Source organism: Bactrocera dorsalis, chromosome 4 (assembly GCF_023373825.1).
Source record: "Bactrocera dorsalis isolate Fly_Bdor chromosome 4, ASM2337382v1, whole genome shotgun sequence".
In the NCBI taxonomy this organism is placed as follows: Eukaryota; Metazoa; Arthropoda; class Insecta; order Diptera; family Tephritidae; genus Bactrocera; species Bactrocera dorsalis.
In genome coordinates, this window is record NC_064306.1 from 15,387,215 (window position 1) to 15,405,306 (window position 18,092).

Below are 18,092 nucleotides of genomic sequence, written 5' to 3' on the forward strand. Positions count from 1 at the left end.
GCACGCTGTTGTTAACTCGGCTATAATCGTTAAGCGGTGTCTACGCCGTCAAAGAAGAAGAAGATATATTTCAATTCCCACAATAGCCGGTTCTACGCACCGGAATCGACCCGGATTTTATACGGCCAAAGGCTATTATTTCGGTGATCTAACCCCGTTTAGATCGGTAAATCTTAGTTTAGTCTTGTCGTCCCTGGAGCAACGCCTTGCAGCAGGGTTGTTCCGTATCCTCCTGACTCTTGCTGGGATTGAGTTCAACCCGGGCCCGGAGGAGTATAAACTTGAACTTAATATTGCAGTCGATGGCGTCAAGATTGCGACTGTCAATAATCCTAAGATTTTAGGTGTATGATAGTTAATGCTTCTTCACTATTCATACGACCGCGATAATCGCCAAAGTACAGAGCCGCAACAAAATCCTCAAGTTGGTAGCCGGCAGCACTTGGGGAAAGGACAAAAAACGGCAATCGACCGACCAGTCCTTAACTACGTCGCATCGTCGTCTGAATGCAGTGGAACGCTAGAAGCTTCAGAATTGTCAGAACACTACACTCCGGGCTACGACAGGATGCCTCTTTGATATCTTCTGATGAACACCTACGTAGTGAGGCCCATATGCTCCCAGTTATAAAGCATAATGAACTACTCTATAAGCCGTTCCTGCTGGGATGCTTTCGCAGAAATCACCCCTGCAGTCACTGCTTGGAGCGGAACCCCCTCCTAGGAACATCAAGAGGGCATTCCTCAATTACGTCGATGACATTAGACAGTACGCAGAGCAGATTTCGGACGCAACAAACTTCTAACTTCTGACAAGCACTGACCGCCATTCATAGTGGTGCCATCAACACCTTCACCGACCCTCTTCCAGCGAATGGTGTACTCGGAATCAAACCAACACCCATCTCAAACGAAGAGTTCGAGTTTCCACGAGAAACGAGTGTCCAATACGCAGCTTCGTTTTGGATACTGTAGCAGGTTAAACTCCTACTTATCCAGAATAGACCCCGTAATATCCAATATATGTATGTCCTGCGTGCAATGAGTCTACGCATGACTGTGACCACCTCTTTGCTTGCCACACCAACCCCACTCATCTAACATACCTCTGCCTTTTGTCCGACCCCGTCGAAACAGCACGTTTCTCGGGTCTTCCGTTAGATGACGTCGACGATAATTTAGCTAACCCTTACCATCCTATCGGAGACTATGTACCCGTAACGTATTATCCGTAACGATGACATACGCTCCTTTAGCACATGCTAGTCTCTCCCCAGTCCTACTCATGCTGGATGAAAAGACAAGCAGTAGCCGTAAAATCCTACTTAATTTCCCACATGCATATTGAAAACAATAATGTATTTGTTTTATTTTGAATTATGGTATTTATTAATTTAGTAAACATAAAATTAATAATTGTATGCATTCTTTTGTATATTTAAATATACTTATATAAAAGTAACTATTCAATATAGTTTCTTGTATTGTTATTTTATTAACTTTGCTTAATTTTTTGTGTTTTTTGTTGTGTTTTTTAATTTTTTTCTTTCTTCACTTTAATTTACTTTACTTTAATTTTTTACCATTAATTATCATAATTAATAATAATTAAGTATTAAATTTTATATATTGTAATTAAATTGTATGCTTTTATGCTGATTTACCTTCTGCTTTATCGCTTTTTTTGGTTTGTGTACAAAATTTTTCTTTATGTATTAATATGATTTTTTGTTTATTTTATACTTTTCTTCAATTTTTACTTTTATATATTTTGTTTATATTATTTACTTTGCTTAAGAAATTTGCAAGTTTTTCAATTAATCAATTGTTTATTCATTGCCTCTAATTTGGATGAAATTAAAAAAGAAAATAACAAAGCAGAATTGTTTTTATTATAACAAAAACGTTATGCAAACATGCATAAATAAGTAGATATAAAGTTAAAAAAAATATATATGTTACATATATTTATATATATGTATGTAAATAATAATTCAGAGATAACAATAGTGCAAAATCGATGATTAGATAAATAAAAGGGACAGTCGCAAAAAGTGGAACGGATTTTTCGATATAAATAGAGTGGGGCGCAAGGTTTCGAAGGATTTTTTGGATCGAATATGCGGAAGAGTATACAAATTTCAAATCGGAAATCGGTTGTCTAGTCGGTTATATGATAAACTTAAAATAAACGATTTCTTATAATTGATACGCTGATACGAGTTTTATGCCCTTATAATTATTCAAATAAAAGCAAGTAGACGGTTGTGTATAAATCATAGGCTTAGTAAAATGCGGAAAATATGTTGATATATGGTTCGTGTTGTATATTGGCTGTCGAAATACATATGTGTCTCTTCAGTTTCAGTTGTTTTGAGTTGTGTTGAATTTGGCAAAAGCAGTTGAAGGGCAATTTTCGTTATCCTCGGAGGCGCACGAATGTATTCGATATTGTAGAAAGTATTATTATTTATTATTGGCAAACGTACTATACTTTGGTAGCTTAAAAATCTCAATGTATATTATGGTGTGGGAAATATGATTTTTTCAACTTTGCAAGCAAGCTGAAATTAGCAAGCTATACTTTATAAATTAGTTTTTGTTATTCAAACTTTTCTCTTCAGCTTGTTTCGCTTTGCTGTACTTTGCAAGCAACTTCTCACAGCTTATATATCGCTTTTTGGACAAATTTTCTTGAGAACTCTATTACTTTGTTTTATTACTAACGCTTAATACCAATTATATGTGCATGTAAGTTTTCGCATATAAAATGTGTCACGATCGTGTATGTTTGCTGAAGGTATAATATTATGGTATTTTAGTTAATATAATTTTTTTTTGTATGCGTGTGTTTATTGTTTAATATGTGTTGCGCTTTATTATTACCTTGTCTTTATTCTTTTTCTAATCTGAGGAGGGAAGAGGTTTATATTTATTTTTACTTTGTTCTTTCTACCCCGTAATTTTAAATTTATAATTTTACGCAAATGTTTCCTTCGTATTGCTTTTGCTTATTTTTGCTTTCGCTTTTTTAGTTGTCTGCGGTAGTCTACAGTTCTATAATATATAAGTATAAGTATTAGTTAGTTTATTTTAAATATATTCTTAAAATAGGCTTGCTTTGTATTAATTTTTAAATTAATCAGTTTTTGTTGCTTCACGCCTTTTTATTTTAAAATATCTAGTGTTTAATTCCATGTAATTTCGATTTTAAATCAACGCCTTTTTATTTTCATACACGTCGTCATTCGCTTTTGCCGTCACAAGTTCTATAAATTTGCTGTTATATCCGCTGTCGCCACGAACCACGCGCCACTTCAGTTTCTCTATTATCAAATCCACCAGACTTTACTAGGCCTGCTAGCTATTTGCAATACAAGTCCTTTTATAAACTCACTCGCGCCCGTTTGCGTTGCCTTGTAACCACTCTTGTATAATCAACTTTACTTTTACTCTCAGTCGCTGCCGAATCCTTTCATTAACGCATTAGTTCAACTTATGTTTTAGTAAATTTATTTTAATTATTTATTTGAGAGTTTTTCTCCTTTTGCACAATTACTTTTCGTTCAAATGTTTCTTTATTTTCAATTCGCACGATTTTTCTCCTTGTCTGCTTGTTATCAAATATACTTTTTCCTTTTTATTTTCACTTCCATTTCCGCAAAAAATGTCACTTAAGAAAAAAATTAAATGTTCTATTTTGGATTTTTACGTTTGCTGTTGTCGCTGTTTTTATAGTTTTATCATATAAAGTTTTTACGCTAATCTTAGCGATGTATATTGAAGTTTATTTCTTTGTCTGCTTGCCTTATGGTTTGCCGCTTTATATTTTCTTTCTATTTGCATTTATATGAAAAAACAATTCTCTTCTACTGTTTCTTTAGTCGTCTGCCTCCTCATGCTCCTTAGTATCATTCTGTAATTCTTTTAATTTTTCTTCACGAGGTTTGGCATTACCAAAGATCGCAGCGGACTGTTTAGTCTCTGCCAGTGCATTGATTGGCGCTTGTATGGTCCGTGGCTTTAGATTTAGCCGTGGCCTCTCGCTATCATCTGCAAAATAATAAAAAGAAAATTGTATAAACATAGAATAGAATTTTTTTTTAAGTATTTTAGCAATGTGTGCTGTAGTTGAATACGTTGCTGAATGCGTTGAGTACGTAACTTCGATGAACATAGATTTCCAATACTTTCCTAATCAATATATAAAAGTATGTAAATACTAATGGTGCCGAAACCTCTTATTGTCTTTCTTATATAAAAGTGCTGCCCATAAAATTAAGAGATACACCTGGTATAAAATTATGTTTTTTTGCATCTCCGAAAAAATAAATATTAAAAAAAAAACGTTAACGTCGGTTAAATCGAAGCTAACGTGTGATCCAAGTAGTTGTACTTTTCTCAATAGCTTTTTTTACAGAGCACGCGTAAGTCGTGTTAAACTGTCGTTATTTTTGTACAGTATTGTTTGGCATTTTATCACGGAAAGACTTAAGACTGAACAACCTTTACAAATCGTTAAACTTGATTACGAAAATTCACGTTCTGTAAAGAATGTGTTTCGCATGCTTCTCTCAACTTATGATCAACATAATAGGCTTAGTGAGTGTACTTTTCCCAACACCATCACCCATTATTTTTGAATAATATTCGTCTTCTCTCTATGAAATGAAATGATCCAAGAAGATCCGACCTTTTCAAGTCAAATTTTGTTCAGGGATGATGCCCATTTCTGGCTCAATGGGTATGTAACAAGCAAAATTGGCGCATTTGGGAACCTGAAAAGGTTCAAGAGCTGCCTTTTCATCCAGAAAAAAACACGGTTTGGTGTTGTTTGTGGGCCGATGGATTCATATTTCTTCAAAAATGATCCCGGTGATTTGATGCCTGAAAATTTCAACAAAACGGCGCCACTTCCAACACATCGCATCAACCAATGGATTAGTTAAGAGAACACTTCGGTGAGCAGATAATTTGACGTTTTGGGCCGGGCGATTAACCACCAAGATCGTGTGATATCACGCCATTAGACTTTTGCCAGTCGAAATGCTACAAGGAGTTATCGAAAATTAGACTCAACGGATGGATCATCTGAGACGTAGCTGCGGCCAACATAAAGTAATAATCTTACAAAAATAAAGGCCAAAGACTGTTCTTTGAAAAGATAATAAATATTCCACATTAAATTTGAAGTTTCAATGTTGTTCTTTAATAAGGTAGTGAACGTCGAAATGGATCACCCTTTATTTATATAATACCCTTAGGTAATTTCATGCAAAAATTCTCTCTCGTTAAATAATAAATTTTCTCCATGCATCCGATCGTTCAGTTTGTATGATAGCTAAATGCTACATATAGTGATCCGATATTCGTGGTTCTGATAAATGCTTTATAAGGAGAAACACATACGTGAAAATTTTCATATCGATATCTCTAAAACTGAAGGACACAGCTTGTCACGCTGATCATTTATGTGTATTTTTTATAAGGTCTCCGACGTTTCCTTCTGTCTGCTAAAAAAAACATCGTGGCAAACTTAATATACTCTGTTCTAAGTATAAAAATATGGTAATCGGCACAATGGGTTGCAGTGCTCCTAATAACTTGCTTTTTAATCCGAAATCGAAATCAAGCTTGTGCCTTTTGCTACTGAAGTCCTCTGTACCAAATTACAGTTTAATATCTTATTGTGGTACTTTATATGTTTTCGGTAAATGGCGATTTGTGGGCGTGGCAGTAGTCCAATTACGCCCATCTACGAACTCGATTTTTTTTGTACTAAGGAACCTACGTACCAAGTTTCATTAAGATATCTCAATTTTTACGCACTTTAAAGTTTGGACGGACTTACTAACTTAGGCTTACTAGTCTTTCGTAATGCCAGATGGAGTTCAGACGAATACTTATTCGTCATACAGGACCTTTAATTATGAAGCCTAGAGGAACACCTGCCCCAGTAACTCTCTAATTTCTACTTCCCTGCACTTTCTGCATGTGCCATCCTTACTGATGCCAATGCGGCTAAAGTAAACATCGGGCGCGTTTTCTTCGATTTCACCCTGAACCGTCTGTAAGCCCCCTTGGAAATTTCATTATATATCGCTTTTAGCGGCTTTTGTATTTCCGGTACGAGTTCGATAGGCAGCCGGATGGCACTTTTGATAATATCATCACCTATTTCGACTGTGCGGACTACCACGTATCTTCTGTCTACCTTCTTCTATATATAGTATATGAGATTGTTTGTCCGGTGTTGTCCAGTGTGCCGTTTGAACCAATTTTATAGGATAGTTTATATCTCAATTATATTAAAACTAAAAATAATTCACAAAAAAAAATGTATTTCTAACCATAAGCATGTGCTCAACATTCAAAAATACAAAATAATAATAATAATTAATGCAGAAGCTTTTTTAACTCCGAAAAATCACCTATTTTAAGTCGGTAACCCCAGGTGTGTCCCTTAATTCGTACATATTTGAAAGTGTTACTCTTGCAAAATAGCATCAATTAAGGGAATATGCGATGCCTGGAAATTTGATTCCTATTTACTTAATTTCTGAAAATTTGTTTCTAATAAATTTAATTATTATTGGGAGTAACCCCACCTTAAAATAATAATTAGGTGGCATTCTCTCTATTCTAATTAGTTTAAGTTTTTGAAATGACAATATGATATGAATAATATTGTGCCATTCTCTTAAAACTTTTAGCAGTATACAAGTTATCCACTACTAAAAACATTTTTATGACCATGATCGCAAATGAAAACTAGTCAAGCTTTGCACTTACCTATACTGCCTAACGGGGCAGCAGCCGGAGCGGGTCTGTCATTATGACTGGGATTGAAGTTTGAACGTTCGCGATCACGTTCCCCTCTATTCCTACTGAAATTATTATAACGGTCGTTTCCTCCATCCCTACTTTGAGCGCCAAAACTTCCTTCGCGATGATTGCGATCATGATTTCGCTCAAAACGATCATCATTGTTGAAATTTCCGTACCGGCCTCTATTCGCTGGACGATCTAAAATATCACGTATTTAAAAGTCAATAAACAATTACGAACAATCCAAATATAAAATGTTAAGCAATAGTGTTTAAAACTAAAAATTTTAAATTTCACATGCGGTGATTTTTGTTCAAAATTTCAAACGAAATACGCATACAAGTAGTGGATTTGGAAGAGGCAACTACGGGTGTTGTACGAATAGTTGTTGGTTGTGGGGCATAGCTGGAACAAGGTTCTGAATAAAATTAATAAGTGAAAATGTTATAATATAAAGAATGTAGGCATATGTAGGGTGGTTGTCATTTCTGCATTATTGGTATTCTACATTAAGACTTGAAAATGTAGTAAGTTGTTCCATTCTTTATTTCCTACAGACTTTATTTACCGTTGTATCCTCTATTCATTCCGCCGCCACCACCACCACCGCTGCCGCCGCCTCCGCCGCGATTTCTATCGTTGTGACCATAATTATCATTGTACGAACCTCTATTTTCGCCACGATTACCACCCCCAGCACCACCACCTCCGCGATTAAATTGATGATTACCACCACCAGCACCGCCTCCAGAAGAGCCTCCTTGTCTTGGCGGGCCACGTTTATTAAAGCCTCCACCGCCACCAGCTCCTCCTCTGTAAACACACAAAATTCAATATAATAATCATATAATCAGACTGAGGGATTGTCTAACCGTTCGTTTTTCCTACGATCAGCTATATCAATCCTAAGCGGCGCCGATAAGTCGTCCAATTTGATCCGCCCATCGCATTCCAAAGCGCGTTCCAAATTATCTAAAGTTTCAAACTCGACATAGCAAAAACCTTTGAATTGGTCCGTTTCCCGGTCCTTAACCAAACGGACATTTTTTACTTCAAAATCTTGAAATATTTTTATTACATCTCCTTGGACCAGCCCTTGTGGCAAGTTTCCGACGTACGCTATAAATGGAGGTTCCGTTGGTAACTGCTTCCCCGGACGGTCTCCATAGTTTCTTTAGAAGGAAATAAAAAGGCGTGTAATAAATACCATCTGCGCATAATAACACTCTACCAGAAAACTTTTTAAGGAAATCTCTACAACAAATTATTTATACCTTAATCAACACATCTGTATATATGTTAATGTTATCCAGCTGGTGTTTTATATTTAAATATACATATTTATAATACATATAAGAAAGTTTGTGCATTATATTATGTAATAGATAAAATAGTTCTTTAAATGTGATTATTATGAGAAAGATATTTTTTCCATTTTTATAAATTACTAATTTAATTATGAAAACCGGCATATTTTCTGTCAAGCGTAATAGTTAATAGGCAATGATAACGATTGAGCACGTTTTATTGCAAATATCTTAACTGGATCTGTTGAGCTACAACAACTCATATATACTTAACTTATAATATATAAATATATATGCATATAATTCAAGGATTTGATGTGATATAGTCAAATCGGCGTCACCATTACCTCAGCCAACGACGTCACCTAACCCACCTCTAAACCTTTAGACCAGCCTAAACATTGCTGCGGTGACGTCGGCCAAATGCCGACTGAGATGCGCGTTTTTTTTTTTGACACTTATTGCGTTCACTGTTTTGCACATGCTCCATCATCATTTCAAATTATATCGAATTCAACTTGGAATTACTTTCACCGATATATAGTCGCTTTTCTGCAAGCAATTATTCTTTTTAATTCCCCGCGCATTTTAATTAATATTTTTATGTCCAATTAACTCCTCTATGCTTCTTGATTTAGTCGATTATAAATCACCATTCAATTACTCGCCGTGTGTGCTCGTCAAAGTCGTCGCCTTTTCTCTACTTCTTTCTGTCCGTGGTCAATGTGAAAAGATATCATTTCTACTTTCCGGTTTTTACCATTATTTTACCACTTTCTAACTTAATTTAATATATATTGTACAAATTACAAACTATAAAACTATTTTTTTATTTAAACACACGAAAGTGTTTATAAATATATGTTTTTTAAAATATTTACCTAGCGTGATCAAAACCACCTCTTACAGCCATGTTTTATTTTTTCAAAATGGTCTAAGCGAAATATGTCCGTCCCAGGTAAGGCGAATTTCTTTTCTACCTTGTACGTTTCCACTGTTTCGCTGTCAAAGAATGCGCCCAAAGCAGACTTGATATCTCTTTTGCACTTTCGTGACCACCGTTCAACGAACTATCAAAACAAAACGAATTGATCGGTGTTACTCTTCTAAACTTTTGTTCGCCTGAAAAGTATTTTCGCCACTCCAACGCTCTTGAGCAACAGAGATGACAATATTTATCTATGCAACACGTTTGCTTACACCGGCCGCTGCCCCAGAGAATGTAAAAACAAATATGTTTTAAGTTCTCTGCACTGACTATGGTACAATTAATTCAAATTACGTGAATGCACTAAGTAAACTGTAGCCAATATACTTTTTGTTTACGAACAACTGCCTTCGTTCACCTTGTCTTTACAAAAACTTTTGTTGTACTGAAATTTTTCACTTTTCCGGGTTTATATTTGCCAATCTCTGCGCCCCACTCTCATTCACTGCACTCGCGCAAAGCGCACGTCAATTTTTTCGTTTGTTTCTACGAAATTTTGCTGATTTTACCGCGGTACTGCTATGGAAATAATTGAATAGATTTTTGATGTGAAAATATACTATATATGGAATTAGGTACGTCTGAAGTAATTCAATATGCCGATTTTATTGATCGTTGCTTTGATTTTGACGTATTTTTATAAACGAAAAGTGTTTTTCTATATATGTATGTATATACTGTTGTTTTTACTTCTCTTGTCGATACTACGAAACAAATATAGCATTAAACCAGAGACGCTACATAAAATTCCAATGACAGTCGGCCTGAAATCCCGAATGTCGACATAAAAACGGAAAGACACTGCAAAATTATCGCATGCCATCGGCATTACCAAAGATGCCAGACTGAAATTCTTAAAATAAATTAATAAGTCCCTGACATAACTGCAGGTGTCACTAAAACTATTTGGTACTAAGCGCTAAATCCTTTTTCGGCATTCTTTTAAATTTTACATAAAAAAATAACTCAATGTCGAAAAGTTTAAATAATTCCGTAAATTTTATGATATTTTAGATTTTTTAGTCAACGAAATGAAATTGCGCTTTGTAATACTTGTAAAATGAATTTATTTTTTATCAACCTATAATTTTTTTAATTTAATTAGAGTTTTATTGCAAAATATTTCTACCTAAATAAAAAAAATACACTTTTGTTGATTAAATAAGTTATTTGAATAAACTCTACAAACACTTGTAGAAACAACCCTGCAAGACGGGTAGCTGTTAGCAAACGTGTAAGCGAATTGTTATTGTTCACTTTTGCATTCGTTAAAATATTTGTTACTTTTGTTCAGAGAGTGGGAAAAAAGTAACACATAGCTATTTGATGTTCAATGGTTATCTCGCTCTAACCAATGGCAAATATCGCATGCTGCCTTGTTCTAACAGAATACACACATTTGTTAGCAAATCTCTTCACAGTATGTTACGGGTAACAAATTATTTTGTTAGCGCTTAGCTTACCCATGTGTTATGGATAACAAAAAGTATTTGTTACCCGAATATCTGTTAGTGTTATTATTTTGGTTATCAGTTTGTTACCTTTAACATATAAGCATGTTAGGAAGAACAAGCAGTAACAAAATTATCTGTTACCCATTTGTTACTTCTAGCAAATTAAATTCTTTTAAATAAAACTCAGTTTTTTTTATTATTTCTCTTTATTTAATAATAAAATCAAAATAAAATGCACAATCTATAACAAATATTTGAATTAAATATACACTATTTAACTTTAATAATTCAAAACATACTCCATTATTTGGTTGCTGCACGCAATAGATTTGAATTTTACCAATGGTCCAAACGATTTCTGTAATATTAAAATTTTAAATTATACACACAACATTAAATTCACAATGCTTACCTTTTTCTCCTTGTTAACCTCTTTCGTTTTCTCTATATAAAAGAAATTAATAATATATATATATAAATTAGAAATTAATTTTAAAATATCATATTATCAAATAGCGAACTTACCTCTTTAAAATCCAAAATAAACTGCGCTTTTCGTTTATTCTTCTTGAAATATTGGGTATTCGCCTCTCCTATTCTAACAAGTTAACATTACAATATGTTTATAATGTCGATAGTTTTTCTCTATCTCACTTACGTATTCTCCCATTCCATTGAAAATTCCAGAAAATGTAACAGTGTTAGTGAACAGCTGAAAATGTTTCAATGTGTTTGTGCAATCTGTTACCTCCGTCTTGCAGGGAAAACTCAATCATAAAAATAAATTGATATGGGTTCCTTTGGAGAGCGGAGAATAAAATGTATTTGATAAATGTCAAATGCAGGTACCGATTTTTTGACATTTTTCTTTTGCACACCTATTGCTCTAAAAGTGTACACGTTTTTACGGCAAATTTCACAAAAATCGAAATTTGTGCTTTAGTTTAGTCAACTTTCTGTGGAAACATCTAAAATATTAACCATATTGCAAAAATGGCGTTGACGTCACGTTTTTATAGCGAAAAATATCCCGAGGTCGAGGATGTAGTTATGGTGAATGTGTTATCCATAGCTGAAATGGGTGCTTACGTCCATTTGCTAGAATACAACAATATAGAGGGCATGATTCTGTTGTCAGAGTTGTCTCGTCGTCGAATCCGTTCCATTAATAAATTGATTCGCGTTGGCAAAACAGAACCAGTGGTAGTGATACGTGTAGACAAAGAGAAGGGTTATATTGACTTGTCCAAGCGTCGCGTATCGGCAGAAGATGTAGAGAAATGCTCTGAACGTTTCGCGAAAGCAAAAGCCGTGAATTCGCTACTAAGACACGTAGCTGATATTCTAGAATATGACTCTAGTGAAAAACTAGAGGAGCTGTACTTGAAAACTGCTTGGCACTTTGAGAAAAAATATAATAACAAAACCGTCGCGTATGACATCTTCAAACAATCTGTGACAGATCCATCTGTATTCGACGAATGTGGTTTAGATGAACACACTAAAGAAGTACTCTTGAACAACATTAAGCGTAAGCTTGTTTCGCCTACTGTGAAAATTCGTGCTGATATTGAATGCTCTTGTTATGGCTATGAGGGAATAGACGCTGTTAAAGCTGCATTAAAGACAGGTCTGGATTTAAGTACAGAAGAATTACCTGTACGCATCAATTTGATTGCTCCTCCTTTGTAAGTAATTTAAAATGCAAAAACGGTATACAAAACTTTTAAATTTATTTAATTAAGGTATGTAATGACGACATCTACAACTAAAAAAGCTGAAGGATTAAAAGCTCTGGAGACAGCAATCGAAAATATTCGCAATAAGATTATTGAATCGGAAGGAGAATTCAAAGTAATAATGCCACCGAAACTGGTTACGGCTATTGATGAAGCCGATTTGGCTCGTCGCTTGGAGAGAGCAGAAGCTGAAAATCAAGAAGTGGGTGGAGACGATGATGAGGATGCAGACGGTGACCAAGAGGGCATGCAATTCGATCCAGAAAAGGAATTCAATCACAGAGGTGAACGTGCCGCTGGTCAAAATGATAATGAAGAAGACGATGAGGAAGAGTAGAGAGATACTATTACAGTTATTTCCAGTTGCGGTTAGATACCACTTGGTTTTTTTATCCAAAAAATATTCACAAGTTTGTCGGGAGCAGTATATAAACGAAAACCATCATTCTTTTACAACCGAAAAGGCAGTTTTGATAATAAAATATAGTTTATGCAATTATTAAAACGTTTAAAGAATATGGAATATTTTATAAATAAATCACACAAGAACAAACAAATGGAAACGTTAATTTTTGTTCAAAATATGATTATACAATATCCTATATATACTTATTTTAAAATAGGTTTCTCATTTTTGTAGCTGCGTAAAATATCTTAATTATTTTTGTAGAAAATTCTCCCCCGGGTGAGGACCGTGTCTATGAAACATTTCGTAAATATTTTACGCTGTAATTACAATAAATTAGTTAACTAACAGCTTCCAACCAATATAAATACACTGCATGCTTTCGGGGTGCAATGTCAAATGTAAAATATTTTTAGCCGTTCAGATACATTTGAAAACTTATGGGAGCTACCTTTTCAACATGTATGAGGCCTTACAAATTATATATGTATATAAATAATCCGCTTGAAAACCTGAGTCGATTTAGACATGTTCGTCCATCTGAATGTTATATACGCCAAATATTGTATATAAAAGTTGTCCAATCATCCTAATGTTCAAGTTGGCTTTAATCGAAAACATCTAACGGCAGACCAAGGAAACATGCTGCATCGACGTGCCTGCAATTACACACAGGGAATATGTTTGGCATATCGGGGTAAATTCTGGACAAGTAGGAATTTAACCTACTGCAATATCCAGATCGAAGTTATGCAATCTCATCAATATCTCAGTAAGTTGGCGGCTTGAAGGTTGTTTATATCATTCAACAGTGGTTACGTTAACGAGTTTAGTTTTATTTATATATATATATTACACATATTTTTGCTATAAGAAATTCGCCTGTGATAATACATCTAGGGCAGCGAAAATTAACGGAATTACCAATTATCTTTGATTAAATCGTGCGACGATTTAAAATACAATTTTTAAAAATTTGGTTTGATCAATTTTCATCTATTTATTATTTTTATTATTAAGTAATTTTATATTACTTATTGCAGTGCTACTTTTACCTTTACAAACCCTTTTCGTACACCATAAATTGTAACGGAAAAATCCGATTATCTTATGAAACTAGTCCCCAAAAATTTAAGTTATAAAAGTATGATCCAGTCCATTAGTAAACAAATTTTGTCGTTGATATTTTACATTCACATAAAATTTCAATGAAATCGACCTTCACTGTTGTTTTTCCTGTGTGTGGGTTTTTTTTACTTTTATAATGATGATGTTTGCCCACAAATCAGCCACATTCTTTGTCCGTTGCGGTGTGTATAAAATAAGAAATGCTGTAGCCTGAGGTAGTTTGAATGTTATGGTAGGCTTAATTCATTATTAAAGCTTACGCCTTATTTTTAATTGTTGTCGCTGTTTGTTATTCGTATCGTTATTCCAACAGTTGACGATAATTTTGCGCAAAAACTTACACATAAATATGTAAGTATAATATGTATGTGGAAAATTGTGGCATGAATAAATCGCTATTTTTTTTCTTATCTATTTTTTTCTTAGACGTATATTGTTTAATTTTATTGGTCCTTCCTCTATTAGTGTTTCAGGGCGGCGACAGTGGTGACGACGCCATCGTCTTCTCAAAATCTCAATGACTTGGCAATGAGCGCGGCAGTTGCTTGCGTTTTGTTACCGCTATGACGACGCAACTCAGCAATCACATCTGTACGATTGTATCCAAGTTTCACCAAATCGGTGACGTCGCTCTCGGTGAAACTGTCAGTGGACGAAACATCATTAGCTGCACCACCTTGAGATCTCTTCGAAGTTGAAGCTATTAACAAATACGAAGTAAATACTTTTTAAATATGTACGATTTATAATAAGATCAATTAAATCTACCAGCATCTTGTTTGCTTTGTTCGATAGCTTGTTGTATGGCGCGTGACTCAGCTTCGCTTGCTGATTGTTCCAACAACTTTAATTCGTCCTCTGAATTACCGGTGAGACGTGCGCAATCAGGCAGCTCGTTTTCGGGTAAGAATGGCGTTTCTGTGCCAGTTGTACCAATGCGCAGTACATTTCGCTGCAAATCAATGTTGCACTAGAAGATAACGAGCGCACAAAATGTTTATTATAACAATTTTTTTGTAGAAATTTTATGTGTCATTACCTGATGACGTTTCAGCATATCAAGGCCAAGCAACATATCCATTCCTTGTTTTTCCAAAACTGAAAAGCTCGATGTTAGATGATCGTTTCCTATCTGCAACTGAACCATATGTATCCGACCAATAATACGTTGAGTGCCAACACCTTTAGCCACTCCATTCCACCTGCAAGAAAATTTGGATTAATAACTAGATGACAAATTGACATTTCGAAAATTGAAAATTTAATTTGTAATCCCAAAATCAGAATTAATAAGTATTGATATACATATATAATCGAAAGAATGTAAGATTGCCGAAAACTGCTCTAGTGTATTGAAGTAGAGCACGAACTAAGCAAAAAGTAAATTAATTTTTTTTTATTATTTGACATTAAAAATTTATTTTTAGTCATTTTGAATTACAAAACAAAAAAATGTATTTAAACGTTCATGAAATTGTTTTTTAATGCTTTATTTGCAAACCAAGTTCAAGTTTATATTTCATATGTGTTGTTATTGTAGCGACAGAGAACATTCCTGAAGTAATTTAAGTTGAGTCTTTGACCCGATAAAAATGCGGGTCCGTTGATGTTACTTAGATCTGACTGTCGTGTGCACGGATGTATCACAACAGCCGGTTCTACCTTATCGGAAACGATCCGGATTTTATATGACCAAAGGTTGATTATCGAAAATCAACCCCCGGTTGGATTGGTAAGAAATAGAAGTATTACCTACCTAGTATCGATAAGTCGATTTAAATTGCAGCGCTCAGCGCATGCTGCACTCATAATTGTAGTTTGAGCACCAGAATCAACGAACGCTTTTACTGAGACACCATTTACTTTGCAATTAATGTATCTGAAAAAATGTTAAAGCTCATTTTAAATATGCCTTTAAATTTAGAATACTAATCACTTACAACATAGTCACCGTTCCAAAGATTTCTGGGTTGTATTCAATAGCTGCTGCCATATTATCTTGAATGTTTTTTTGTTTAATCTCTTCAGCAATAAGTCGTTGAGCCTCTTCATCAAACGGATCAGCATTCAACATGCGTAAACGTTGCAACTGGCGTTGTTTTCTAAGATCAATTTGCTCTCGCAATACCTTAGAGAATGTTTCCAAATTACCCGATAATAATGCATCGGCCAATTTCGGATTATTTTGTTTCAATAGGGACAGCGATTCCGGATTTGAAAGAAGCATTGTACGCACTGCAGCTGGGTCGTCATCGTAGTTGACATTAAATTCATCGGAATCAGAGTAATCCATGTCGCTAGGTGAAGGGCGATATCCTGGTACTAACGCCGAATTACTGCCACCACCAACACCAGTTCCTAGAACATTACCTAGCAGTTGTTAAAAGAAAAGATTGAAAATTTGTCAATATACTTATTTTCAAAATATGAACGTATTGATAAATATATCGGTGTTTCTAGCTGAAAAATTCCTTACTGTAATTTATTTTTTAATATACACCTTCTATAATACAAAAATAACAAATAAAGAATAACAAAAGGTTAAACATAGATACGTTAAAATGAGGAAAAGCTTTCAAGAAAAAATAATTTAACATTACATAAAATATATATATATAAGGCGTAGATTAAAATGTAGATACGGGGCCTCATAAGTATGTGCTTCTAAATGAGGACAGTGTACACCTTTTAAAATATATATTTTTTTAGTTGTCAAAACCAAATGTCATGCATGATAAATATTTTAAATGCCCTTGAATTTTGGAATTTTAAATATCGTTCTTTGATTGTGAGAAAATTTGTCCATTGCACTCTTGCTTTAAACAAATAATTTTATATTAACGAGGCCTCCTTAACACATATATATGTCTTATATGCAGCCATGTATGTTGACAAAGATCAACATATATACAAGTAAATATACGCTACCAAATATGCCACAACCAATCTAAATACACGTATTTTTTTCTTTCTCTGATTGCATTTAAAGCATTAGCGCCATGAAATCTTAAGCGCATTGACCCACTTATGTTTCAGAACAATAAAAAGCCTTGAAACAGCTTAATACGTATCATTCTATTTCATAATATATAGAACTACAATTATATATTTTTATATAAATGAATGCAATTTTCTTACCTAGACCACCGGTCGCTGGAGCACCTATACTGCGACCGACTGGCAAACTTTGTAATATTACACAGTCACCATCTCTGATACCGAAATATTTTAGCGGTTTTTTGTCATCTAGCAATGGAGCACCATTGAAGAGGATAACTATCTGAGATATGGGTGTTCCAGACTCTACTTCACAAAATGCCTTGAAGTTTTCCAGCTCTAGATCTTCGGAAACATCCAAGAAAAACACGCTATCCGTCAAGGTAGTTACCGTTATCTTCATATTTATATTTCTATGTTTTTTTTTTTGATGAACTTTATACTTTTCTTTACCAGTAACTTTCTTGCTTCTTTACTGATCAACAGCACAATGACTTTTCACGTATTTATTTCACTGAAATGTTCCTTTTGTGATGTAGTCTTAATATTTACTGAAAATCACTTTGCTGCTCATTTAATCTCAATGCAATCGCAAACAATGAGAAGTAATGCGTTCTATATATGATTCGTCACCAAAAACAGGAGATTCTCGCTTTGATGTCGTTTTTTATATTTTTTCCAGAGTTATCGTGGTTTACCTCTATCTACATTCACTTTGTTTCTGTTTTTCGTCCGTTCGGCATCTTCATTTTATGTGTTGAGTTTATCGTCATTTGCGTTTTAACTAAACTTTTCAACAATGGCGAAGCAAAGCACGACAACCGCATAGATAAACCTTAATTCACAATAGATTAAATGAATTATTCTAAAATACTTACTTTTGTCCTACAAGAATTTAGTTGTAATTAAAAACAACACTATACTAGTCGTTCAAATTTTTCAAATGTTTTGGATCATATTTTTTACAATTATTTCGAAGCGTCATGAAATGGTATTATTGATTCAGATGCATTCAAACCGAAAACCCATATATGGTATACCATTTTTTTAACCAGGACTTAACCGACCATTTATTCACATTTTCAATTACAAAAATTTCTTCTTAACGCGGTGTCAAAATCGAATTTTTCAACCGTCAGCTTTTCCACCGCGTTTATTTAGGTATGCGCAATACAAAATCTATGGGCGTAAGGAATTTTTGACAGTAATTTGCCGATGCCACTTTTATCTAGGGCTGGCAGTAAA

The 18,092-nt window shown here is 34.3% G+C and overlaps 3 protein-coding genes and 1 long non-coding RNA gene across 5 annotated transcripts; 1 reads left to right on the forward strand and 3 right to left on the reverse strand.

Moving 5' to 3' along the window:
• Nucleotides 1–1,505: 1,505 nt before the first annotated feature.
• On the reverse strand, nucleotides 1,506–9,869 carry LOC105233464 (eukaryotic translation initiation factor 4H). 2 transcript variants are annotated; one of them, XM_011215558.4, is made up of 5 exons: nucleotides 9,017–9,869; nucleotides 7,701–8,000; nucleotides 7,397–7,641; nucleotides 6,793–7,026; nucleotides 1,506–4,053 (listed from the first exon to the last, which is right to left on the reverse strand). In XM_011215558.4, the coding sequence occupies exons 1-5, from the start codon at nucleotides 9,046–9,048 to the stop codon at nucleotides 3,881–3,883; spliced, it is 984 nt and encodes a 327-aa protein (XP_011213860.1). In that variant the 5' UTR covers nucleotides 9,049–9,869; the 3' UTR covers nucleotides 1,506–3,880. The 2 variants fall into 2 exon arrangements, with proteins under 2 accessions (XP_011213860.1, XP_011213861.1); XM_011215559.4 differs by having other exon boundaries at nucleotides 7,496–7,641; nucleotides 9,017–9,837.
• A 949-nt stretch (nucleotides 9,870–10,818) lies between these two features.
• LOC125778390 (uncharacterized) lies at nucleotides 10,819–11,357 on the reverse strand. The gene is made up of 4 exons (XR_007422676.1): nucleotides 11,236–11,357; nucleotides 11,103–11,170; nucleotides 10,990–11,021; nucleotides 10,819–10,935 (listed from the first exon to the last, which is right to left on the reverse strand). It is a non-coding gene; the product is annotated as an uncharacterized LOC125778390 (long non-coding RNA).
• A 74-nt stretch (nucleotides 11,358–11,431) lies between these two features.
• On the forward strand, nucleotides 11,432–12,873 carry LOC105233466 (eukaryotic translation initiation factor 2 subunit 1). Its single transcript, XM_011215560.4, has 2 exons — nucleotides 11,432–12,265; nucleotides 12,323–12,873. The coding sequence occupies exons 1-2, from the start codon at nucleotides 11,571–11,573 to the stop codon at nucleotides 12,651–12,653; spliced, it is 1,026 nt and encodes a 341-aa protein (XP_011213862.1). The 5' UTR covers nucleotides 11,432–11,570; the 3' UTR covers nucleotides 12,654–12,873.
• An 824-nt stretch (nucleotides 12,874–13,697) lies between these two features.
• LOC105233467 (protein DDI1 homolog 2) lies at nucleotides 13,698–17,609 on the reverse strand. Its single transcript, XM_011215561.4, has 6 exons — nucleotides 16,989–17,609; nucleotides 15,791–16,220; nucleotides 15,607–15,729; nucleotides 14,890–15,052; nucleotides 14,619–14,820; nucleotides 13,698–14,550 (listed from the first exon to the last, which is right to left on the reverse strand). The coding sequence occupies exons 1-6, from the start codon at nucleotides 17,248–17,250 to the stop codon at nucleotides 14,357–14,359; spliced, it is 1,374 nt and encodes a 457-aa protein (XP_011213863.2). The 5' UTR covers nucleotides 17,251–17,609; the 3' UTR covers nucleotides 13,698–14,356.
• Nucleotides 17,610–18,092: the final 483 nt, after the last annotated feature.